General features: G+C 41.7%; 1 protein-coding gene across 1 annotated transcript; it reads right to left on the reverse strand.

Moving 5' to 3' along the window:
* Positions 1-6,042: 6,042 nt before the first annotated feature.
* LOC139368249 (SWI/SNF related BAF chromatin remodeling complex subunit D2) lies at positions 6,043-25,688 on the reverse strand. The gene is made up of 13 exons (XM_071106960.1): positions 25,105-25,688; positions 23,690-23,868; positions 21,334-21,373; positions 21,064-21,186; positions 20,630-20,749; positions 16,036-16,131; positions 15,352-15,453; positions 10,944-11,105; positions 8,554-8,651; positions 8,049-8,184; positions 7,424-7,546; positions 7,009-7,110; positions 6,043-6,281 (listed from the first exon to the last, which is right to left on the reverse strand). Exons 1-13 carry the CDS (start codon positions 25,252-25,254, stop codon positions 6,228-6,230), a joined length of 1,485 nt encoding a protein of 494 aa, XP_070963061.1. The 5' UTR covers positions 25,255-25,688; the 3' UTR covers positions 6,043-6,227.
* Between the last annotated feature and the right edge of the window lie 287 nt (positions 25,689-25,975).

The raw sequence follows: 25,975 nt of genomic DNA on the forward strand, positions 1-25,975 counted from the left end.
ACTTCCGAAATACAAATCTCTTCTTCAGTAAATGTTTTACAATTAAAATTGGAGCCTACTGCCGCCTGCTGTACTGGGGGTGTAGTACAGTCAAACACTAAACTGAAATGAAGGTAATAATACTAAAAGCAAGTTTATGATCTTCTGTCATTTCTGCAAATACCATAACTATTTTGAGAAGCTGTGTCAGGAAAAATGTTGAAGACTGTAAAATAAATTTGCATAGTCCTTGGAGTGGGCCTGATGTACCATATTAGCTATATCAATATGGTGCAATTTACATTCACTGAGTGTACAAAACATTAGGAACACCTGCTCTTTCCATGACAGACTGATCAGGTCAATCCAGGTGAAAGCTATGATCCCTTATTAACGTCACCTGTTAAATCTACTTCAATCAGTGTAGATGAAGGGGAAGAGACGGGTTAAAGAAGGAGTTGCAAGCCTTGAGACATAGATTGTGTATGTGTGCCATTCAGAGGGTGAATTGGCAAGACAAAAATATTTCAGTGCCATTGAACAGCGTATGGAGTGGGTGCCAGGCCTGTTTGAGTGTGTCAAGAACTGCAACACTGCTGGGTTTTTCACGTGTATTAAGAATGGTCCACCACCCAAAGGACACCCAGCCAACTTGTAACAACTGTGGGAAGCATTCAAGTCAACAAGGGCCAATATCTCTGTGGAATGCTTTTGACACCTTGTAGAGTCCATGCCCTGATGAATTGAATTCTAAGAGCAAAAAGGTGTGCAACTCAGTACTAGGAAGGTTTTCCTAATGTTTTGCACACTCGGTGTGTATGATAAATAATGATTTAAGTTTTGAATGCATTTCAAAGAGACTGGCATTGAGGATATGTTCTTGGACTTAAGTTAAAACAGACAACCTTGTGTTTGAATAGACAAGTTTGTTCAAGCCAACTCCTAGCAGAACACAAGGACATACATGTGTAGTTAGTTTGGCCGTTATTGGAGAGTAATAAACAGGAAAGACCAGCCATACCGGTTTAAGCAGTCCTTTTCTGTAAACGGCAACAGGCTTCTTAACCAGCCTGAACACGAACACATTGGGCATGCACGAGGCCAGCTCTTAAGCCTCCTCTGTATAGCTTAAAACATAGCCTAGTCCCAGATCTGTTTGTGATGTATAACCAACACCTTTAAAAAAGAAATATATATATATATATATATATATATTTTTTTTTTTTACAAACAAATCTGTATTTTGGATGTAAATGGCATGTTATGGAAGTGTCCAGACACTTTTTTTGGCAATTTCACATGTTTTTGAGAAACTTACACCAACCGACAATATACTTCCTCATCCTCGTTCAACAGTATGGGGGCTTGAATAAAACAAACAAAAGCACTAAAAACACCCAAATACAACCTTATAGAAACGGGAACACATGAAATTGTGCTATTCTGAACTTTATCGGCAAATCGCACAAAATGGAATTTAACGTTACGGATAAAGTTCGGAATGAGACAAATTCACATGTAAAACATCTGAAAGACCTGCATCACAGTACTTTCCATTTCTAAAATTACTTTCGTTTATGTTTTATTTGAGCACTCATACGGCAGAATGAGAAAGTAAATCGCTGGTTGGGGGAAGTTTAGTAAAAACAAGTGAACTAGCAACAAACAAACAAAAACAACCGTTTGGGTACTTCTACAACATGCCATTCACATCAAAAATTCCAATTTAGTTGTAAAAAAGTACACTTCTTTAAGTTCATTGTCATGCTAAAGTTTGGCAATGACAATATGAGTTTGCTGTACAAACAGATCTAGGACCAGTGAGAAAGCTAGAGGCATAAATACACTATATATTCACACGAAAGTATGTGGACACGTCTTCAAATTAGTGGATTCTGCTATTTCGCCCACACCCGTTGCTGATGGGTGTATAAAATTGAGCACGCAGCCATGCAATCTCCATAGACAAACATTGACAGTAGAATGGCCTTACAGAAGAGCTCAGTGACTTAACGTGGCACTGTGATAGGATGCTACCTTTCCAACTAGTCAGTTCATAACATGTCTGCCCTGCTAGAGCTGTCCCGGTCAACTGTAAGTGCTGTTATTGTGAAGAGCAATGTTGAGGAGCTACAATGGCTCAGCCATGAAGTGGTAACTCACACAAGCTCACAGAAAGGGACTGCCGAGTGCTGAAGTGCGTAAAAATAGTTTGTCCTCGGTTGCAACACTAACTCCTGAGTTCCAAACTGCCTCAAAGCAATATCAGCACTAACTGTTTGTCGGGAGCTTCATGAAATGGGTTTCCATGGCCGAGCAGCCGCACACAAGCCTAAGATCACCGTGTGCAATGCCGAAGTGCCGGCTGGAGTGGTATAAAGCTTGCCGCCATTCGACTCTAGAGCAGTGGAAACGCGTTCTCTGGAGTGATGAATCACACTTCACCATCTGGCAGTCCAACAGACGAATCGGAGTTTGGCAGATGCAAGGAAAGAAACTACTTACCCCAATGCAGAATGCCAACTAAAGTTTGGTGGAGGAGGAATAAGGGTCTGGGGCTGTTTTTCATGGTTCGGGCTAGACCCCTTAGTTCCAGTGAAGGGAGATCTTAATGCAATAGCATGCAATGACATTCTAGATTCTTTGCTTCCAACTTTGTGGCAACAGTTTGGGCAAGGCCCTTTCCTGTTTCAGCATGACAATACCCCTGTGCACAAAGCGAGGTCCATACAGAAATGATTTGTCGAGATCCGTCTGGAAGAACTTGACTGGCCTACAGAGTCCTGACCTCAACCCCATCGAATACCTTTGGGATGAATTGGAACGCCGACTGCGAACCAGGCCTAATTGCCCAACATCAGTGCATGACCTCACTAATGCGCTTCTGGCTGAATGGGAGCAAGTCCCTGCTGTAATGTTCCAACATCTAGTGGAAAGCCTTCCCAGAAGAGGTGGAGGCTGTTATAGCAGCAAAAGGGAGGACCAACTCCATATCAATGCCCATGATTTTGGAATGAGATGTTCGACGAGCTTGATGTCATTGCATGCTAGGAATATGGGACCAAATACTTCACTTGACTACTTTAATATATTAAGTGAATTTGCCCAAATACTTATGACACCTTCAAAATGGGGGACTATATACAGAGTTATTTCATTTCTAAAACATAAAACAGATGTATGAATACACACTCAAATAAAAAGTGACATTCTGTACTGTCGCCTCATAAAACATCTCAAATCCAAAATGCTGGAGAATAGAGACCAAAAAAATGTGTAAGGTTTACTGTCCAAATAAATACATAGAAATGTTTCTTCAAGTATATTTATTTTATGAAATATTCCAAAAGGCACCCCCGAGTATAATTGTATAAAAGCTTTCAATTGAGGATACAAAAACATGCAAACTTCTACAAAGATATCGTAGAAAATCAAGCGGAACAGGCACAGCAGTGAGATTCCTTGAAACGTAACTGCTCTGTTTCACAAGAACAATTTTGGCACTGACAAAAATCAGATTCTTGGAACGTTCATAGGCATTTAGACATTTTCCTAAAGTAAAAACCTGCATATAAAACATTCAAGCTACACTGAAAAAAAAACAAAAAAAACACAGAAAGTGTTTCATGAGCTTGAAACAAAAAGTCCTGTACACACACACAAAAAGCTGATTTCTCTCAGTTTCTGCATGTCCCAGTTAGTGAGCATTTTTCCTTTGCCAAGATAATCCAGCCATCTGACAGGTGTGGCAAATCAAGAAGCTGATTAAACAGCATGATCATTGCACAGGTACAATAAAACACCACTTTAAAAATGTGCAGTTGTCACACAACGCCACAGATGTCTCAAGTTGAGGGAGCGTGCTGAGTGCAGGAATGTAATGTTGTTTTTTTTAGATCATTTGGCAGTACATCCAACCGGCCTCACAACCACGTGTAACCACGCCAGCCCAGGAACGCCACATCCAGCTTCTTCATCTGCAGGATCATCTGTAATAAAGCCCTTTAGTGGGGGAAAAACTCATTCTGATTGGCTGGGCCTGGCTCCCCAGTGGGTGGGCCTATGTCTTCCCAGGCCCACCAAATGGCTGCACCCCTGCCCAGTCATGTGAAATCCATAGATTAGGGCCTCATTTATTTATTTCAATTGACTCATTTCCTTATATGAACTGTAACTCAATAAAATCTTTGAAAGTATTACTATTATGTTGAGTTTACATTTTTGTTCAGAATTGATTAAAGGGATAATCCAACCCCAGAAATTAAAGTCATGTAAAGCCTGTCAATTTGGGGAAAGCCTGCGCTATCACTGGGTAAAATAAATGATTTAACTCCTAAGTGGTCAGTCTGTGAAAACCGTGTAGGAACGTATCATAGCTACATGGTTCTTGTCACTGGAGATAGTGTTATCCCCCATTACATTTAATAGCGCTTTTAAAACAATTACCTGCACTCCAGATCGCCAAAACTGCCAATAGATGATATGGGCATACTTCTCTAGAACACATCCATCCATTTATACCGGCATCACAGAGTACATATTTTGCTTAGATGTGCTCAATCTAAACAGTGTACCAAATTATTCAACCCAGTTTCTCCTTCAAGTACCATATTGCAATGCACCCTGTGTGTCTGTGGGAAAGGGCCATAGTTGCCATAGCAACATTCTCTGCACTTGCTGTGGGCCAATGACTGTATGAAGCTCTGGGCAGAGACGAACTGCAAGTTAAACAGGGTTAAGACTCCTAAATTGACAGTGCAGTTTCTCTAGGAGATTTTACAGGTAGCTAGCTACCTTATAGACTGGCATTAATCTGTTAATCATATGAATTTGTGGTGGATTATCCCTTTAAGACTTACATGAAAATACAATGGTGGACAACCATATGCACATTGTGAAGTACTACTATGGTTTGGATTCTTATTAATTCAAATAACAGTTTCAGACTTCCTAAATTAAGTTAAAGGGATACTTCAGGATTTTGGCAATGAAGCCCTTTATCTACTTCCCCAGAGTCAGATGAACTTGTGGATACCCTGTTATGTTCCTGCGTGCAGTTTGGAAGTTGCTAACAAGCGTTAGCGCAATGCCTGGAAGTATATGGAAACTATTAGCATGCTAGTAAATACCATAGACTTCCAGTCACTGCGCTAACGCTAGTTATCAGTGGCTCCCGATACTACCTCTAAGTTCCTTATACTGGAAGCAGAGACAAACGGTATCAATGATTTCATCTGACTCTGGGGAAGTAGAGGGCTTCATTGCCAAAATCACAAAGTATTCCTTTTAGGAGACCCCCTTGCACCCACCCAAACTGCCAATCTTCCACCCCCTTGGAATTCAGACAGTGAAATACCCTAACAACCAATCAAAACAGCATGTGAACAGAGAAACACAAATCCAAATTGACTGAAACAGCTGGACAAAGTGGGCTCCTTTCCTAGCGAATAGAACAGCCCCTTTACCAGCACTACGATTTCCTGAGTGTCCTGTCCAAACATGGATTCTAGGATATTATTCTGTATTTCTAACAAGCGTTGTTTGTGTAAAGGCTACTAGGCTTTAGGTACTTTCCCCTAACTAATCATCTCCATAGCTTTGAAAAACTATGGTAAAAACACACACAACAAAAATGGCACATAAGCATTGGTACTGTCCAAGTTGTTTTGACTCAAGTTAAGACATCATAAGCAAAATGTGGGAAGAAAGCTACAAACTCATTTGTACATCTTGCAATATTATAAAAAGGCAAATATTTGAATCAGCTGGCTGTCAAACAGTATCCCTCGTAATGTGGAGAAAGACGAGACTATAAGCAAGACCATGTAAAATCATTACTTTGGTCTCAAAGTAATTACTTTGGAGAAAGAAAAGCGCTACTAACAGATACCAGACAAGTACCCAAAAGCCTTTACCCTGCTGAAACCATTGCACCAAACCATTCCCATAAGGACATAAGGCTTTGTGATTGAAAGACACATTAGCTGCAATAGTTATAGAATAATATATATATATATAATAATATATATATATATATATATATATATATATATATATATATATATATATATATATAAACATTTGCTATTACAAAGTGGTTGAAAAAGGCAATGCGAATTGATAGAAGCGGATTCCAGTTCTGTGGTTGTGTTTTGGATATGATTAATGTAAAACTGGGAGTTTAAGACCATCTTAAAAATGTGCCTTGTTTTGTTTTAGTGGATTGGGGAGCTACGCTCCATAAGGACTCAGGTGAGTCGAATTCCCAGCACCTGCTCCAACTCCTGTCTTCTCTGCTGCACCTAAGACACAGAAATGTGTATATTTTTAAAGGGATAGTTCACCAAAATTTAAAAAATGACATTGGTTTACTTACCCTGTTCAGTCTATGGACAAGGTATGACAGAGCCATGCTTTGGTTTAGTTTCCTTGGTACAGTTTCTAAATGCTAACATTTTAGCATTCGTGACACAAATCACATTCAAGTCATGGTATCAATATTAGCTTTTTTTTTTAAATATCCAAGTCATCCATAAGTGTCTCAAATTGCGAAAAACGCTAATATCGGTACCATCATTTTGAAATCATCTAAGCAATTTTGAGTCATAATTACATTTTAGATACTTTTGGAAGATTTGGATATGAAAAACGCGAATATAGGTACCATGACTTGAATGGGATGGGCCACAAATGCTGAAACGTTTGCATTTTTTGAAACAGTGCCAGAGAAATAAAACCAAACCATGGACTGCGGTCATACCTTGTCCATAGACCGCTTACAGGGTAAGGAATTCAGTGTGTAATTTGGGTGAACTATTCCTTTAACAGTGAAACGGCATGATAAGCATTTATTTATAAACGTCGACCAGCCCTACCTACATAAAACATCCTAAAAGTATTCGTACAGGTGTGTCAACCTTGTTCCCTTTTAGTGATAGACCAATACAGAGTGTACTGCACGGATACAACAAATAGCCCTAATGAAAAATATTGCGACCCATCACCCATCCGATGGTGCTGGATGCCTACCTTAGAGTAGACGTATCGGCCCACAGCTTCTGGCACCCAGGGGGCCTGGTAAAACTCAGTCCTCCTCTCCTCCTCTGGGTTTCCTGCCACGTCCGTCATCAACTGAGAAACAACAATACATTTACAGGTAAGTGGTACAATACTTTAATAACTTGGTCCACCATCTCAAATCTCCTCTACACAACAAGGAGAAGAGGATATGCATGTGTGTACATTACATTCAAGGCAATGGATTCCTATACATACATTCTATTAAGTAGGACAGATGCACAAGTCATTGGATTTATTACATTGTGAAAAGATTTGGCTATGGAAGTGTGCGGAAAAGAACCAGAGAGAGAGAGATCGGGAAGGGAGCAGCATTTTGGAATGGAATGCAGCCCTTGATGCCAAGGTATTTACAGTTGGTCAGTACCTTGAGGTCTCGACTCTGGGACTTGAGCCAGTCCTGAATGAAGTCCTGCGGGTTGTTGCTGAAGCTCAACATGAAGTCTCGCTGGGTCTTCAGCTGGTTAATAGACTCAATGGTCTCGTGGATCTGAGAAGAGTCGAGTGAGGACATGCCTGATGAGATACTAGAAATTACATGAAGACCTGTATGTTTTTATAGTTGGAAAGGCCAGCCCTAATAAGCCTGTACCCAGATCTGTTTATAACGTCTTGCCAACTGTCTTGGCTATACAGCACAATCCTATCTGGGACCAGGCTAAGCACTAGCCGTGTTGATTCAATGATTTCGTCATCCATCACCTAATAAGAGAAACGGGCAGACGCTCAAACATTGCACTTCAAACTAAGACCTGAGCAACAGAGGCGCTCCCAATTTACGAAGATATCTACTCACTAGTTCCGTCATGGAAGTTTTATTAGTCACTCAATGAAAACATGCAGACACTGCTGGCTGCAGCCACTCAAAAGAAAGGGTTATTGCCAAAAGATTCCACTGACTTAAAGCAAGGGTCTGAAACAGTCGGGCATTATAGTGGTCAGGGTTCCAGACCTCTTAAGGATCAATAAAGTTTATTCAATTCAAAATCGACCTTCATCTCCAGGGCGGCGATCTCCTGTTGATTGGTAGTGGAGGACAGGAAACTATTCATCTGGGCCTTCAGAGGATCGTCCACCTCCACGTCAATGTCGTAGCACGCCGTCTTCTTCTGGTCGTTCGGGTCCACGCTAGAGTGGTGAGAATAGAACAGAGACGTATTAAGACAGTCGTAATCGGTTTAAAGGGACGAACACAGAAAAATCCCTTTAATTTTTTTTTGCGTACATTAAATGATTAAATACAGATGTAAGAAATTATATCCCAGACTTTAGCCTGACTATGATATTACTAAGCTATGGTAATAAAGTAATGAACATGGGTTTTAGGAACACTTCCAATAGGGCCCGATTCCAATAGGTATTAGATATCAGTATGGGGGCCACAACAAGAACGCACTTTGAGATCTCTTGGCATAATTCCATCCATTCCGCTCAGATCTATACAAGCACAAGGGGTAGGTGTCGATTTGAGTTTGGTTATTAGCCACTCATACACACCTGATCATGTGATTGATGATGATGGGGTCAGGATGCTGCAGCAGGCCAGCCAGCTTCATGGGAATCTCAGAGAACCGCATACGTGTGCAGCCTAAAATCTGCAGTTCAGACAAGTTAAAGGGGTAGTTAACCGTTTAAGTAAAGCTTATTTTTGATTTACAAAAAAAAAAAAAAAAAAAAAAGAAAACATTCCTTTAGGACAGGGGTGTCAAACTCATTCCATGGAAGCAGAGTTTGATGTTTTGTTATTTTCTTAATTTGTGTTATATTATATGTCCGAACTGATCAGGGACCTTAATTGATCATTCAAGTACAAGGCAGGAGTGAAAACCCGCAGACACTCGGCCCTCCATGGAAAAAGTTTGATACCTGTGCTTTAGGACAGTGGTTTTAAAAAGAAATCTCTCCTCTGGGACCCCCCAGATGTTTCACACTTTTGTTGTAGCCCTAAACTATACTGAACAATAATATAAACGCAACATGTAAAGTGTTGGTCCCATGTTTCATGAGCTGAAATAAGATGCTAGAAATTGTCCATATGAACAAAAAGCTTATTTCTCTCAAATGTTGCGCACAAATTTGTTTACATTGTTTGTGAGCATTTCACCTTTGCCAAGTTAACGGAATATCAAGAAGCTGATTAAACAGCATGATCAATACACCGGTGCACCTTGTGCTATGGACAATAAAAAAGGCCACTAAAATGTGCAGTTCTCATACAACACAATGCCACAGATGTCTCAAGTGTTGAGCTTGCGTGCAATTGCCATGCCGACTACAGGAAAGTCCACCAGAGCTGTTGCCAGAGAATTAAATGTACATTTTTCTATTATAAGCCACCTCCAAAGTCATTTTAGAGAATTTGGCAGTATGTCCAACTGGCCTCAACCACAGACCACATCTATGGCATCATGTGGGCGAGCAGTTTGCTGATGTCAACGTTGTGAACAGTATACTACATGGTGGTGGCTGGGGTTATGGTATGGGCAGGCATGAGCTAGAGACAAAGAACACAATGCATTGAATCAATAGCAATTTGAATAAACAGATTATCATGCCATTCATCCGCAGCCATCACCTCATGTTTCAGCATGATAATTCACGACCCCATGTCGCAAGGATCTGTACACAATTCCTGGAAGCTGAAAACGTCCCAGTTCTTCCAATGCCTGCATACTCAGACATGTCACCCATTGAGCATGTTTGTGATGCTCTGGATCGACGTGTAAAACAGCGTGTTCCAGCTCCTGCCAGTATCCAGCAACTTCACATAGCCATTGAATAGGAGTGGGACAACATTCCACAATCAACAATCAAATGCAAAGGAGATATTGCGCTGCATGAGGAAAATGGTGGTCACACCAGATACTGAGTGGGGTTTTTTACTCCTTTTTCTTGATATCCACTTGGTATTTAGTCTTGTCCCATCGCTGCAACTCCCGTACGGACTCGGGAGAGGTGAAAGTCGAGAGCTATGCGTCCCTCGAAACACGAACCTGCCAAGCCACACTGCTTTTTGACACACTGCTCGCTTAACCCGGAAGCCAGCCGCACCAATGTGTCGGAGGAAACACTGAACAACTAGCGACCAAAGTCCACTTGCAGGCGCCCAGCCCGCCACAAGGAGTCGCTAGGACATGCCGGTTGTCAAAACCCTCTCCTAACTTGGCGACGCTCGACAAATTGTGTCCCGCCTCATGGGTCTCCCGTTCGTCTGTGACACAGCCTGGGATCGAACCCGGGTCTGTAGTGATGCCTCATGCACAGCGATGCAGTGCCTTAGGCTGCCGTTTTTTATTTATTTTTTTTAAAGGTATCTGTGAGAAACGGATGCATATCTGTATTCACAGTAGTCAAGGGCTTGATGACAAGTTGAACCAACTTGCTAACGGCTGGAGGCCCCCCGAGGAGATGTTTGAAAATCCCTGCTTCAGGACAACTGTTATCACACACATTCTACCAACCTAAATTGGCTCTACGTAGAAGTTTCATTCATTGTGGAGTTACTTTTGTTTGCTGGTATTTCTGCATGTTTGTGTTGTATTTATGTCAAGTTGACAAATGGTTGAGAGCTTTCACAATTGCTTCCTAAGGCTACATGACAAGTAATGTTTAAATTACAGTTCACCCCCCCCCCCCAAAAAACACAAAAGTTATCCCACAAAAGTCTAAATTTAAACTGTAATCGATTTAGGACTGTGTGGTTTGTTGTTCATACTATATCTACATTAAGATAATTCTGCAGGCCTCAAAAAACATTGGCGACATCCAATTAAACACTGACAATGTTCAATTGAGATGAATGATTCCTTTAAGACGTGAGGCCCTTTGCTCCACTAGGTGCCATCATGAATAAGTAAGTCATCCCTTTAAGATTTAAGGGCTTGCACCTGTCTGAAGTAGCGGTTGCAATTGATGTACTCCTTCTCGTGGCTGTCCTGCAGCTTGTTGTTCTTGATGTAGAGCCACAGCGCCTGCATGATGCTAGCCCGTGTCTGGGTGTGTACACCTAGCAGTCGGGCCAGTCTTGGGTCCAGCTTGTACTGTGGGGGCTGTGTGAAGAGGAGGTGGTGAAAGAAGAGGTAAAGGAGAGAGGGGAGAAGGAAAAATGCAGAGGAGAAAAAGGAGGAGGGAGATGAACACACTTCCCATCACATCGTCTCTGTTGGTTACTGGAAATTTAAACATCACTATTCAACCCTCAAAATCCACATGCAGATATTAAACACGTGTTTGAAAGTATAGTACTTCAAATGTGGTAATGCCAGTTTGGCTTTTTAAAATTGGCACGCCTCCACTTCCCTAAAATGATATACATATTGCGAAAGGGCTGACACATCTGCCATGCATCCTTCAGTTGACCTTCCCCCATATCTATTATCAGGATCATGTTCATTACGGAAAGCAACGGAAAATCTTTTAAAACATTTTGCAATGGAAAACAAAAATGTGCGTTTCTTACTGGACAGTTAGTCCCTCCCTGTTTCAGTCAGTTTTCTTTGGTTTGGTGCCTAATTAATACTACTTATTGATTGGATTTATATAGCACTTTTCTACCAACTGCGGTACTCAGTGCTTTACGTAGTAGGGGGAAACTCACCTCATCCACCACCAATGTGTAGCACCCACCTGGGTGATGCACGGCGACCATTTATGTGCCAGAACGTTCACCACACATCAGCATTCAGTTGGAGAGGTGAGGAGTGATCTGCCAATTAGGAATGGGGGGATGATTAGGTGGCCATGATGGAATGGGGCCAGGTTGGGAATTTAGCCATGACAACGGGGTTCACACCCCTACTCTTACGGTAAGTGCCATGGGATTTTTAATGACAGGACACCCATTTAAAGTCCCATCCGAAAGATGGAGTAGGGCAATGTCCCCTTCACTCTCCTGGGCAATTTGGATCTCCTTAGACCAGAAGCCCTTCAAAACACCACTTCCAGCAGAATCTGGTCTCCCATCCAGGGACCTACCAGGACCGACCCTGCTTAGGTTCAGAGTTGAACCAGTAAATGGGACACAGGGTGGTATGCTGCGGGCAAACATGACCCTGATAACGTCTGAGTGACTACGTAGTAATAACAGTCAAAACATACATCACAATTTTATGAACAAAATTGTCATCACACGTGATAGCATGTGACATTTCACCATAGCTACTCTGGTTTATTGGTACTGTAATGCCTACGTGTTACCATGCCGTATTACACTTCTGTGTGTCAGTATTTACTTCGTTTTTGGAGAGATTGAGATCTTTTCAGTGATAAGCACCATCAATATTAGCAGCACAGATGCACCGCTCTGTTCCAACAGTGGGAAGGATACTCTACACACAGCCTGGAGCTGGTGAGCTGCGGGGGAGCAAGAGATGAGAGTGGGCAGACAGGCTCTGCTCCGGCGCCGCCTCGGATCACACTCTTGCTTCCCCATAGCTAACCAGTCACCACCAGCCTTTATTTAGTTACCCTTTGACTGGTTAGGAAACAAGCTGCTTTACAAAATAAAAACAATAGCAGCATTGAGTTTAATAGTTAACAGTCTAGCTGTGTTTTTCTCCCCCTTGAGTATAGAAAAGTAGGCTGGCTTTGAATGTGTAGTCTCGCTCAACCCTCCACACATTCGCCACTGCATTTCATAGCCAGGTTCTGTAGCCAAGTCTCCCTCTTTTCCTCAGAAAACCGCCTGATTCTAGCCCTTACCGCTCAAAAGGTATGACCAATACTACGGTTGCGCTTTCTTGCCCAAGCGCATTGGCGGGCCGCATTTACATTCATAAAGCATAGCGCGACTATGCTACTTGCGGACTGGACCGTTAACCATTCGTTTAGGCTACATCTTGTTCAGTCATGTTCTTATTAGCCAACTATAAATCTAAGAATTTTATTCGTCACATGCGCGGAATACAACCTTACCGTGAAATGCTTACTTACAAGCCCTTAACCAACAATGCAGTTATGAAAAATATAAACTAAAAGTAGATATTTTTTTATTATTTTGTAACAAAATAATGAGACTATATACAGGGGGAACCGGAACCCAAGTCTATGTGTGGGGGTAAAGGTTAGTTGAGGAAATGTGTACATGTAGGTAGGGGTAAAGTCACTACGCATAGATAATAAAACAGCGAGTAGCAGCAGTGTAAACAGCCAAAGACTTGTTCAGCAGGACACAATGTTTTGGAACTTTCAGATAGAACTATGCTATGTAGAACAATGCGAAATATATTTGGCCTAAACCCTCCCCTAACCCCAAAATAATAATTGAAACAAAGTGGATAGCAGAGAACATACCCTCACTTCTTAGACAGACCAGAGACTTGGATGTGCCGTTTTACAAACGGTTCTTCGTTCTGTAAGCATTTTATAGCGCACAGGGCTGTGGGCCAAAAGGTTGTGGGTTCTAATACCACCGTGGACAAGAGTAGGGGAGGAAAGATCTCCTTTATAGTAAAAGCATTGCCTGAATCAATCATCGTATTTGCAGGCCCGATAATTTTTTTGGTCTTTTATAAACATTTCATGCAATTCTATGTAACTTCACATATTAGTTGAATATCTTTTTAATACCACACAAAATTACAGGCTAAGAATGGACAGAGATATAGGCCTGTGTTCATATTATCATATTTCTCCAATGCCAAATCAGTGTGTGTCTTGTCCGCAGTTAATTTAATCAGAGACGTCATTATGAATCTGAGCATGGTACTTTCAAAAGTTGGGCTTACCTTTCCACCCCAGAAAGTAGGCCTACCTACACAGATAAATGTAAGCTTTAACTGATGGCTACTCTTCTTCTGTGGCTTAACCCAATCAGAGGTCACAAGTGTTTCCCAAAAAGCTGTCTGGGTGAATAGCTTAAATCAATCCATAGTGACAGAATTAGATTACTTCCCAAGCAAAGTCAGCCTCTGAACGACAAAGAAACTAGCTTATTGGGAGGTCAATAACATATTGTTTTTAATAAAAATCTATTATAGCAGTAGCACGCTATCAAAGTTGACCTCCGGGCCCTCCTCATCTTCGCGCTCCCCTTCTCAAACTGAACAGAGTGTTAGTGAATTTTTTGGACTTGGCCTAATCAAAAATGATTTTAGGAAGGAACCTTTGACTCTCCTCCTGAACTGCTACCGTAGCCCTACACAGCACAGTCATTGGGTAAGCAGCACACACACACAAAATAAAGTGTTGGATCAGCAATAGCAGAGCAGGCTGGGGCTCAGGGTTGGAATATCCATTGCCGTGTATTATGCAGCCTAGTTTTATTTACACCATCCCGGCAGCAATCTTAGAAATATAACTTTGCTCTGTCCCTCTAAACATGCACTCTGTAGCCTATACGCTACGGATCACTTGATTGAGACCACACCAATTAGCCTATAGGAACACTTGATATTGAGCACCCAGTGGAGAATCAGAGATGAGGGGCGGCATCAGCGCACATCGATATACAGCCTAATGAGGAACTAAATCTGAAACACTGAGAAATATCGAAATTTCATCAAATTACATAACCCTCCTCTGCCTGGACTATAGGTAAAAAAAATAAATAAAAATAAGACAATGACCCAACACACATCTAGGCTGTGTAAGGGCTATTTGACCAAGGAGAGTGATGGAACACTGCTTCAGATAACCTGACCTCCACAATCACCCGACCTCAACTCAACTGAGATGGTTTAGGATGAGTTGGACCGCAGAGTGAAGGAAAAGCAGCCAACAAGTGCTCAGCATATGTGGGAACTCCTTCAAGACTGTTGGAAAAACATCCCAGGTGAAGCTGGTTGAGAGAATGCCAAGAGCGTGCAAAGCTGTCATCAAGGCAAAGTGTGGCTACTTTGAAGAATCTAAAATATATTTTGATTTGATTAACACTTTTTTGGTTACTACATGATTCCATGTGTAAATTTCATAGTTTTGATGTCTTCACTATTATTCTACAATGTAGAAAATAGTCAAAATAAAGAAAAACCCTTGAATGTGTAGGTGTGTCCAAACTTTGGACTGGTACTGTATATGCCATATTTCTGTTGTTGGGAAGATAATAGGATGTTATGCAGAAAAATGTTGGTAGGACAAGGCTATGGATGTTTGTGCACATCGAAGTCAGTGTTTTATGTTTACTATTGGTTAATGAGGCAATACAAATGTGATGCGACTAAAATGAAAGGTAGGCTATAGTAGACTAAAATGGCCAACTGCCATTATTCAAATGACAAATGTGACTAAGACTTAATAGACTAAATCAAATTTAAGTGCACAAAATATACACTGGTGTGTGTGTGTGTGTGTGTATACCTGGTGGTCCAGCATTAGGAGCAGGGTGCATTTCACGCTCACGTCCCCTGGTCTCTTCACCTGGAAGCCGTCTGTCTCCTGGGTGGTGGGCATCCTGTGCCACTGAGAGAATACAGAGAGAGTTTAGAACTGTGGGTCATATTAATTAGTGCAAAACATTTTGCAAACAAAATTAAAAACAAATTTATTGGACAAGTTTAGCAACTCCCTCCACATTTCGGCTTGTTTTGTGCCTATTGAATAAAACCCAGAGTCATGTTCATTAGGCACCAAATGGTAGAAAAATGGACAAACAGGGAGGGTCTAACTGCACTTGTCCAATAAGAAACTAATTATCTTTTTCCCGATGCAAAACATTTCCCGTTGTGTGCCCGAAAGAACTTGACATGGTGCAAAAACAGCACACTAACACCTATTCTTCTTTAGCGTGGGTTTTATTGAGATTTTCTTCGTGCAAGCCGTTCTCTACATAAGCACCAACACCATTCGTAGGATCAACATGGCTGTGTGCTACATGCGTTTGTATATTGGAGTTTCATTACGGTAAGCCTTTCATTACCCAGGCTTTTTTTGTTCATGTCTGACCAATTGAACAGTAATGGCAATTTGAACGCTTGTTCAGGGGTACCTTTCTAAAAACGGTGTCAATGTCGTTGACAAAGTATGTAATGGTGTCCTTCATACCTCTACCAAGTGGTTATCAGGTCCATACAGTTCCTTATCGAGCTCAATGACCAGACTCTTAAAGAAGGACGAAAACTTCCTCTTCTGTTTCCCAGGCTAGGAAAAGCATGTGAGGAAAGAATAGAAGAAAACAAATAATTCACACTGGTATTTTTGTTGGGTTTTACAGTGTTTTGCTACAGCTGCATTGTTTGGTACCTACCACATCAGGGGGCTGTGGCTGGCGAAAGCCAACTTCTCCCAGAATGTTAGGTTAAGTTTACACCCCCCCCCCCCCAACAAAACTCACCCCTGCCAATGACGGTTTGCGCAACATGTCCCCTCTCACCCCTTCCCTTTCTCCTTCCTACACACGCTCTAACCACTGAGGCAATGGAAAACAAGAAATAAATCCCCCCCTTTTTAATGTGGCTGCAGCCAAGCCCAGTCATTGCATGCGTTCCAAATTGCACTATATTCCATATATAGTGCACTACTACCATAGGGCTCTGGTTAAAAGTAGTTCACTATATAGGGAGCCGTTTGGGATGCAGTCAATGACTGTCAGCTGGAAGATGAGAAGTATGAAGGGTGCATGTCGACTCATGGCACGTAGCAGAAAGAACGAGCCATGGTTTCAATTCCTTGTTTCGGAGAAAAGAGGAACATGAGAGAAAAACTGAAAAAAAACATCTGGCTGGGTAGTGTAAGCCAAGGACACAGGCCAACAGAATGGGAGAATGCTGAAGTTAAGTGCCTAAAATATTTTGAGAGAGGCTCAGGTAGTAAATTGTAAAGAAAAAAAGGGGGCATTAGATTCAGATGAAATGGTAGCGGCGAAAACAATATTTCTGAACAGTGAGCATACACTCAACACCATACGTATTTGGACAGTTAAGTAAGAAAATTGTGAATTTGGCTATGTGAATTGTGGATTTGAGATCAAATGTTTCCTATTAACATCTAGAAATGAAGGCACTTTATGTACTTAGTCTCCCCCCAAAATAAGTAATAATATTAGGTCAAAGTCACTCAATTCTGTATGTAAAGAAAAATAGGCAAATTGGTTTCCATCAAACGGACTTTTTGCAGATAAACAGCTGTGCATGATGACGTAGTATCGATATTTATTGTACATTTGCATAAAGCTCATTATCGTGCACTTTATCCACCATAAGTCATAAACGTATGAACTTTAAAACTTATTTCAGCCTATAAACTCTGCAACTCCCCATTTTAAAATCTCATGACTCCAAGCTTCCCAGCGAGATGGTTTAAATTAACATCCATATTTGCGCATAAAAGCATATCCACCGCAAATGTCGCATAATCCATTTCACCAACAACAATTATCTACCAAATTTCCACCAGACCTGCCACTACTTTTTATTTTATTGTTTTATGCGTCAGGCAAATCATCTGCATGAAATGGTTGTATGGAAATGTGGTTATGACTACATAGTGTTTGTGTCTCTACAAACTTGTTGGATGCATTTGTAGTGGAGATTTGATCTAAAAAGTTGCAACATAGTGTAACGGAGATAAGCGAGAGGTCATATGCACCAAAATAAAGCTGGAACATATTTTCTGAAATGTATGCATTACAACAGTTAATGGCTTTTGATCATGGCTGCAGCTTTAATGTGTGGCCCCTAATTTCCCCATTTCTGTCTAATCGCTGCAGCCTCCTATACAGAATGTTTCCAACAGAAAATTCCATTGACACTATTTGGATAGTCCATCTGTAGATGGTCTATAGACGCTCAATTAACTATCAACAAAACGTTAAATTACTATCAACTAACCCTTAAACTGAGATATCTACTGCAGCACTCATCCTCCACATACAACACCCGTTCTGCCATTCACATTCTGCTAAAGGTTTTCCAAAGCGCACACGTACCTGGGTCGCTCATCTTTTCAGTTTGCTGCAGCTAGGTGACTGGAACGAGCTGCAACAAACACTCAAACTGGACAGTTTTATCTCCAGCTCTTCACTCAGACTCAAGCGTGGACACTAACTGACAGTTGTGGCTGCATCGCGTGATGTCTTGTTGTCTCTACCTTCTTGCCATTTGCGCTGTTGTCTGTGGCCAATAATGTTTGTACCATGTTTTGTGTTGCTACCATGTTGTGCTGCTACCATGTTGTCGTCATGTGTCGCTACCATGCTGTGTCGCTACCATGCTGTGTCGCTACCATGCTGTGTCGCTACCATGCTGTGTCGCTACCATGCTGTGTCACTACCATGCTGTGTCGCCGCAGGAGGCCTTTTGGTAGGCCGTCATTGTAAATAAGAATTTGTTCTTAACTGACTTGCCTAGTTAAATAACTCCCCTTTTTTTATAGTTTGTTTTGGTCGCATTTCAGATAATGTTTTGCCCAGTAGGAACAGAATGGTGAATAATATAGTGTCATTTTGTAGTCACTTTTATTGTTAGTAAGAATAGAAGATGTTTCTGGACACTCCTAAATTAATGTGGATTCTACCATGATTGTGGAAAGTCATTCATGAATCATGAGGAGTGAGAAATGTAGAGGCACAAAGACCATACCCACTGAAAAATGCTTACCTCCCCTGTTATTGGTAATGGTGAGAGGTTAGCATGGTTTGTTGTAGGCCAACCTCACTCATCATGACTTTTCTTAATCATGGCATTATCAAGGTTTATTTAAAAAGGTGTTCAGAAACATCTTATCTACTCATTTAGAAAGAAAATCACTCTGGTCAATCAATCACTTTTCTGCTCCTATTGGGCAAAACATAACTCAAAACACAAACCTAAATCGAGTTTGTCAAGTCAGAAGCTTGATGTACTCTTTGCCTGCTAGGAACATGGGTCCAAATACTACAATTTTTACTAATAAAATGAATTTGTCCAAATAATTATGACTTTGTCAAATGGGGGGGGACTAGATATAGAGTGACTTCGGAAGGAATTAAGACCTTTTGCACATTTTGTTATGTTACAGCCTTATTCTAAAATTGATCACATAGTTTTTTTTACACAGTATCTACACACGATAACCCAAAATGACAAAGGAAAAACAGGGCAAGAAATGTTCGCTAACTTATAATTTAAAACAAACTTACAATACCACACTTGCATAAGTATTCAGACCCTTTACACAGTACTTTGTCGAAGCACCTTTGGCAGCGATTACAGCCTTGAGTCTTCTTCGGTATGAAGCTACAAGCTTGGCACACCTGTATTTGGGGTTTCTCCCATTCTTCTTTGCAGATCCTGTCAAGTTCTGTCAGGTTGGATGGGGAGCGTTGCTGCACAGCTATTTTCAGGTCTTTCCAGAGATATTCAAATCAAGTCCAGTCTCTGGCTGGACCACTCAAGGAAATTCAGAGACTTGCCCCAAAGCCACTCCTGCATTGTCTTGGCTGTGTGTTTAAGGTCGTTGTCCTGTTGGAAGGTGAACGTTCGCCCCAGTCTGAGGTCCTGAGCCCTCAGGAGGTTTTCATCAATAATCTCTCTGGACTTTGCTCCGTTCAGCTTTCCCTTGATCCAGACAAGTCTCCCAGTCCCTGCCGCTGAAAAACATACCCTCAGCATGATGCTGCCACCACACTTCACCGTAGGGATGGTGCCAGGTTTCCTCCAGACATGACGCTTGGCATTCATGCCAAAGAGTTCAATGTTGTTATCATCAGACCAGAGACTTGTTTCTCATGGTCAGTCTTTAGGTGCCTTTTCGGAAATGCCAAGTGGGCAGTCATGTGCCTTTTACTGAGGAGTGGCTTCCATCTGGCCCCTCTACCATAAAGGCCTGATTGGTGGAGTGCTGCAGAAATTGTTGTCCTTCTGGAAAGTCCTCCCATCTCCACATAGGAACTCTGTCAGAGTGACCATTGGTTTCTTGGTCACCTCCCTGACCAAGGCCCTTCTCCCCAATTTCTCAGTTTGGCCAGGCAGCCAGCTCTAGGAAGAGTCTTGGTGGTTCCAAACTTCTTCCATTTAAATGGAGGGCACGGCGTTCTTTGGAACTTCAATGCTGGACAAATGTTTTGGTACCCTTCCACAGATCAGTGCCTGTTATCCCTTTGTCATTTTGGGGTATTGTGTGTAGATAGCAGATGATTTTTGATTTAATAAATTTCAGAATAAGGCTGTAACGTAACCAAAACAATTTAAAGTCAAGGGGTCTGAATACTTTCCGAACGCACTGTATAAAGTGCTTTAATTTCTAAACGGTAAAACAGTATGCTTGAAAATCCCCTCGAATGAAAAGGTGACATTTTGTACTGTCGCCTCTTGAAACATCTCAAAACCCAAAACGCTGGAGCATAGAGCCAAATTTTAGGTTCTGTCCAACTACATATGGTGTTGATTGTACATCGCAAAAATAACATGGTGTTATACGAGTATGACAAACAAGCACTATGGATGCAGTTTTATTCAGGTATCGTTTCCTCCGCTTTAAAAAAAAAATGGTTTCCCTACATGGTGGACAACGAACAATACCTACTGGCTTGTGACTTACAACTAAGCTTTGGCTAGAAATACGATTCCATTTGTCTTGTGTGGTTTTAGGTGGGTGACGTCACAAGTTTTAGGCTAGCTACCACTGGCGTCAGATAAACAGACACCGTTGGCTCACTTACATCCTCAAGGAGTTTTCCCTCCACCCTTAGTTCCCAGGATGACACTTTTTCTGCCTCTTCGCCTTCTGGCTTGCCGGGAGTGTAGGTGTTGGATATGTAGATCCTCAACTTGCGCTTTTGCTGAGAGGGAGAGGTAAACAAGAGCACGCATCACAACCTTACAAAGAAAGTGTTTCCCATACCTATACCAATGTTGGGGAGGCCTCCCTTCCTAGTTCTCTTGCCTGAGAGACCTAAAATAATTTTTGTAGATCTAGACAGAGTAAAATAATTTGACAAAAAATGGATGTTGCCCTGGATTTTGCTTCGGGAGCCTTTGTATACTGACTGAAGAGGAATCTAAGGGGAAACACTGGAAGACCAAATTGTGTTAATTGATCAATGTATGATTATTATCTTACAATACCATACATACAAATGAGTTTGAGCTGTACCGTAATGGGCTTTTTGATGGCTTCCTGGATCTCCATGCGTTTGCGGGCGATGGTCTGGTCCAGCTTCCTCTCAAAGGCCAGCAGGTCCATATAGGCCTCAGACTCTGGAACCAGGTCTCGTATCTGGAACAAGGAGGTTTCAATATGTGGGGGATATGGGGTCTTCCTCCCCTCGGGAATAAATGGATCGATCCAGAGCCATATAATGTATGCATATCTATGGTTTTAGATCAAACTATTATTTTTCAAGGGGGCAACGTTTATACTCACCCTCTGTGGTAGCACCTTGTCGGCCATCCTGCGCCTTTTGCTGCAAAAATCGAGACAAGGTGTTAGATCTTCACAAATCTTTAATGGCATATTGTAAGGCAATTAGAATGTTGGCTATTTAAACAGAAACACCTTTATGATGATAGCTACACTATTCCACACAGGGAAAAGCTAGAGGATTGGGATGTGTTCATTCAGGTAAAACGTACCAAAATGTCTTGCAACAGAAAAAGAGTGTTTCTTATTGGACGACTTCAGATGGTACTGCCACGTTTCAATATGTTTTCTTCCGCTACGTGCCTACTGAATATGACCCTGATGCTTGTTCAGGCTCACAACTCTTTGGACCCAAAGGCTAACACTTATCACAATTGAATCAACAAAAGCTTTTGTTTTCTTTGATCGAATTAAACTAGCTCACCCTTGCTTAACAAGTAAATCCAACTATTCAGGGCCTTGGAGAGCCTTTCACTTTCAGCCCTTGGTGCAACTCGCTAATCAAGTGCCAAGTATCTAATATATACTGAGTAAAAATAGAAAACACAACATGTGAAGTGTTGGTCCCATGTTTCATGCGCTGAAATAAAAGACCCTAGAAATGTTCCATATGCACAAAAAGCTTATTTCGCAAAAACGTGAACAAATTTGTTCAGAACCCTATTAGTGAGCATTTCTCCTTTGCCAAGATAATCCATCAACCTGACAAGTGTGGCATATCAAGAAGCTGATTAAACACTAGAGCTGTTGCCAGAGAATTGAATGTTCATTTCTTTACCATAAGCCGCCTCCGTCATTTTAGAGAATTTGGCAGTACAACCAAACTGACCTCAACTGCAGACCACGTGTAACCACGCCAGCCCAGGACCTCCACACCGGCTTCTTCCCCTGCGGGATCGTCTGAGACCAGCCACCCAGACCGCTGATGAAACTAAGGAGTATTTTTGTCGGAAATAAAAGCCCTTTTGTGTGGGGGAAAAACATATTCTAATTCCCTGGGCCTGGCTCCCCAGTCCCACCCATGGCTGCAAACCTGCCCAGTCATGTGAAATCAATAGATTAGGGCCTAATAAATGTATTTCAACTGACTGATTTCCTTATATGAACTGTAGTATTAAGTAAAATCGTTGAAATTGTTGCATTTACATTTTTGTTCAGTATATTTTGAAAACTACATTCAAAAACACAAGACCCTTGCAGTAAATCAAAATGATAGAAATAACCACCAGACATCCATCCTCCCGAACATTTACAAGCAGATGACCTCATTCCATTTTGAGGTAAAAAAAAAGTAAGAAAAAGATGCCCTTGTCCACGTGGCTCTGTCTGGCAGTGGGGCATGGTCATGGGACGTCTTCTTTGTTTTTAACTCCTCTGTGCAGCAGACTGTGTGGAGCAACAGACAGACCACTGACTGAGAGGACAGGGGTACAAAAGAGTCTTTCAGTAGTGTCCCTATACCACCGTCACTATCAAAGACCCTGGAAGGTCACTAAAGACTGTGACCGTCTGTCTTGTGTGTCATTAATGTACCGCCACATGGCTGACTTCTAGTACTGTGGTGTACACTTAATGGTCATAAAGGGCTTGTACTTGTGTGTGGGGGATCACATGGTGCTCTATTGGTTGGGGTTACCAGATGCATTATCATTGACAGTAGTGCAGTTAGGTTGCATGTCTTCATGACATGAAGTATTCAGCATTCAAACTGCATCATTAATTAAAAAATAACTGCCTGAGAATTCACCAAGAACGATAACCTGGTATAGACAATAGCCGTGTCCAAATAATCATACTAGCTTTCTAAATAGTAGGCCATTTAGGCTTGCGAAATTTCAAAAAGCGAGTATGCTTTAAATTCCAGGATGTTATTTTCCTTTTGGCTTTTAATCTAGCTGCACATTTTTGAGGAAGAAAAGAGTATTTCCAGACTCACATGTGTGTGACAACAGCTGATAATGAGATAAGGGCACACGTTGTACCCAAATGAACGAATGGCGGGAATCAGCGCAATTTCACATTAGATGATGCATTCTCAGGATGGGTGAGCCTAGTATGTTGATATTTGTTGCTTACTGCATTCATTTTTACTAAGCAGTATGTTCTAAATAGTATGTAGTTTGATTAGTAAATAGTGTGTAGTTTTAGTAAGTAAGTAGTATGCATGACAGATTTCAGACAAGGACAATGTCTGGCAAGACCAAATATATTTTTGTACAGCCATAATCCTCAGTCATGGTTAATCAATATGCTGTACAATGGTGCCCCACAAACCCCACCACCACTACAACAACCCCGATGTCCCCTTTTAAAAACCGACCATGTGCCCCCCAGACAGTCCACCCAACCCCTAACTCACCCACGCCTTGGGCCTCCCAGCCCCCCCTGCGGTTGTTGTTGAAGGAATCGCTTTCGAGAGGCATCCATGGCTGATTGCCCCATTCCTATGCGTAAGGGCATGTTCCCGCCCCCATAAGAGGGTCCAGGGCCCCCAATTGGCCCCATCGGGATCCCCCTGTTGGAAGGCATACCAGGGTGCTGGAAATTAAAAGCACAGGGGGACAGAAAGGGGTTACATTAATGGCAAACTGACAACATTCTTCCTCGCTGAAGTGATCAATGTTTGTTCTGATATCTTTCAAAGCGGAACCATGTATTAGTAACACAATATTACATAGCCTAACACATTATGCATGAACTAGCTACATATAGTCATGCATACAGCGGTGATGAAAAAGCTTGCATTTCGACTGCCTGTTAATTTGCAAACATTGTTTTCCAACAACTGACAGTGGTCAGGAAGCAACCACGTGATATATGATTAGCTGTATGAAGCTAGCCATAATAAGGATTAGCCACAAGAGTTTCATTTGCAGTTGGTCTTTAAAATAAGTTTCCAATGGAAAGTAATTCAAACGGATAAAAAATTGATATCAAGTCCAAATATGGCATGATAAGGCTAGAATATCTTTATATAAATTAAACAAAAGACAATTAGTTAATATGAAATCACATTGGATGTATTAGACTTTAGAATTGCATTTGGGGCATATTTACATGCAGTTTAAAGCCTAACCTATGGACCCATTAAATTGACTTTCACGCAACACAACTGTAGAGTTGACACAACTATAAGCTTCTTAGGTCTTACTGTCGGATTTCAACTGTGGGAAATCACCCTTCCAGTCAGTCTATTGGACATCCATATGGCACTGTACAGCAGTTAAGAGTCCCACAATAAGAGATAAGACGCTAATATTTGAGTATGACTGAGTAGGCTGATACCCCATTTCATAGGTACAACATCCAACGGCATTATTCCACTATTTGTATCCGTTTGAATCACTTTCAAAGGGGGACGTTTATTTTGAAGGCGAGCCGCAAATGACACTATTGTGGCTAGCTTCACATAGGTATGATCAACTACTCATGCCGCGGTCAGTTTTTCACTTTCTTGAAATGCGGAAGTTGACAGATTATATTACAAATCAATATACAACAGATGAAGAGGAAACGTCAATTTTCTAACTGCAGTAGCTGCATTGCCACTTGTCTGACATTCACAGTAGTGTCTAGCTAACTTTACTAGCTAGTAGTTAGCCTAACCCAACACTGTTTTTGTAACATGATAACGTTATACAGTAACGTTGCCTAACTTGTCACTAAGTAATATTACTTGCCATATTTTAGCCAATAAAGCAACGTTATCACGGTAAATTCTATTATATACAATTAGTTACAAGTTAGCCGAGGGGTAACCTCTCGACAAGTTACCTGATGGTACTGGGAAGTGGCATTCATGGCTCGGAAACCCGAATTCTGTTGGATTCCTGGCATCCTCATTCCACCGCCTGCATGTCCAGCGTTCATGGGGTTAACACTGGGGTTCATCTGAGTAGCCGGAAAGCCCCCTCTTGAAGCCATTTTCGGAGCTACAAGTGGTGGTAGGTCGCCGTGAAGTTTTCGGTGTTGAGAACAAGCTGTCTTGCTGATAGTACACAGGCCAAACGTTTATTCTCCACGCGTGTTGACAGTTGTGTAGCTAGCAACCAACGCTAGTAAACATTGCCAATAAAAAGCTAGCCAACTGAGCGTAACGTTAACTAGCTAACCAGTTCCGGGGTGTTTATTTGCAAGTGATGACCGACGGTCGCTTTACTCCTTCCTACAAAGTGGTATATTTGTATCATCCCTCCCCCAAATAGTTGAATTTGTCAGGCCAATTTATATTAATGGTCACAAGAGCATGTTGAAGAGTCTGTCCAATGTCTGAAGATAGAAGTGTGTGCGCCGTGTCAACTGCCAGTGCCGCCTCCTACTAGCTAGTTGTTGCCAGATTGGCTGAAACCATAGAGAATGACAGAGGCCTCTAGTGGTCAAAAGGCTATGTTCGCATGGGCAGCGCCATTGAGGGCTTCCACTATTTTAATTTAGTCAACTGGGTGAGACTTCCAACTTCATTGGCTGATCCCTCCTGGTGACCCTGTTGGAGTCATGTCCAGCCCAGTCATCAGAAGGGATCAGCCAATCGTGAATAATAAAATTGACTACTTCAAAATGGAGATAGCCTCAATGGCACAGATGCTATAATGGCACGGATACAAAGATGAGTCCTATCTCTACAGCTGAACCTTTTGAAAGCTCC

This window comes from Oncorhynchus clarkii, chromosome 16 (genome assembly GCF_045791955.1).
Source record: "Oncorhynchus clarkii lewisi isolate Uvic-CL-2024 chromosome 16, UVic_Ocla_1.0, whole genome shotgun sequence".
Taxonomy (NCBI): Eukaryota; Metazoa; Chordata; class Actinopteri; order Salmoniformes; family Salmonidae; genus Oncorhynchus; species Oncorhynchus clarkii.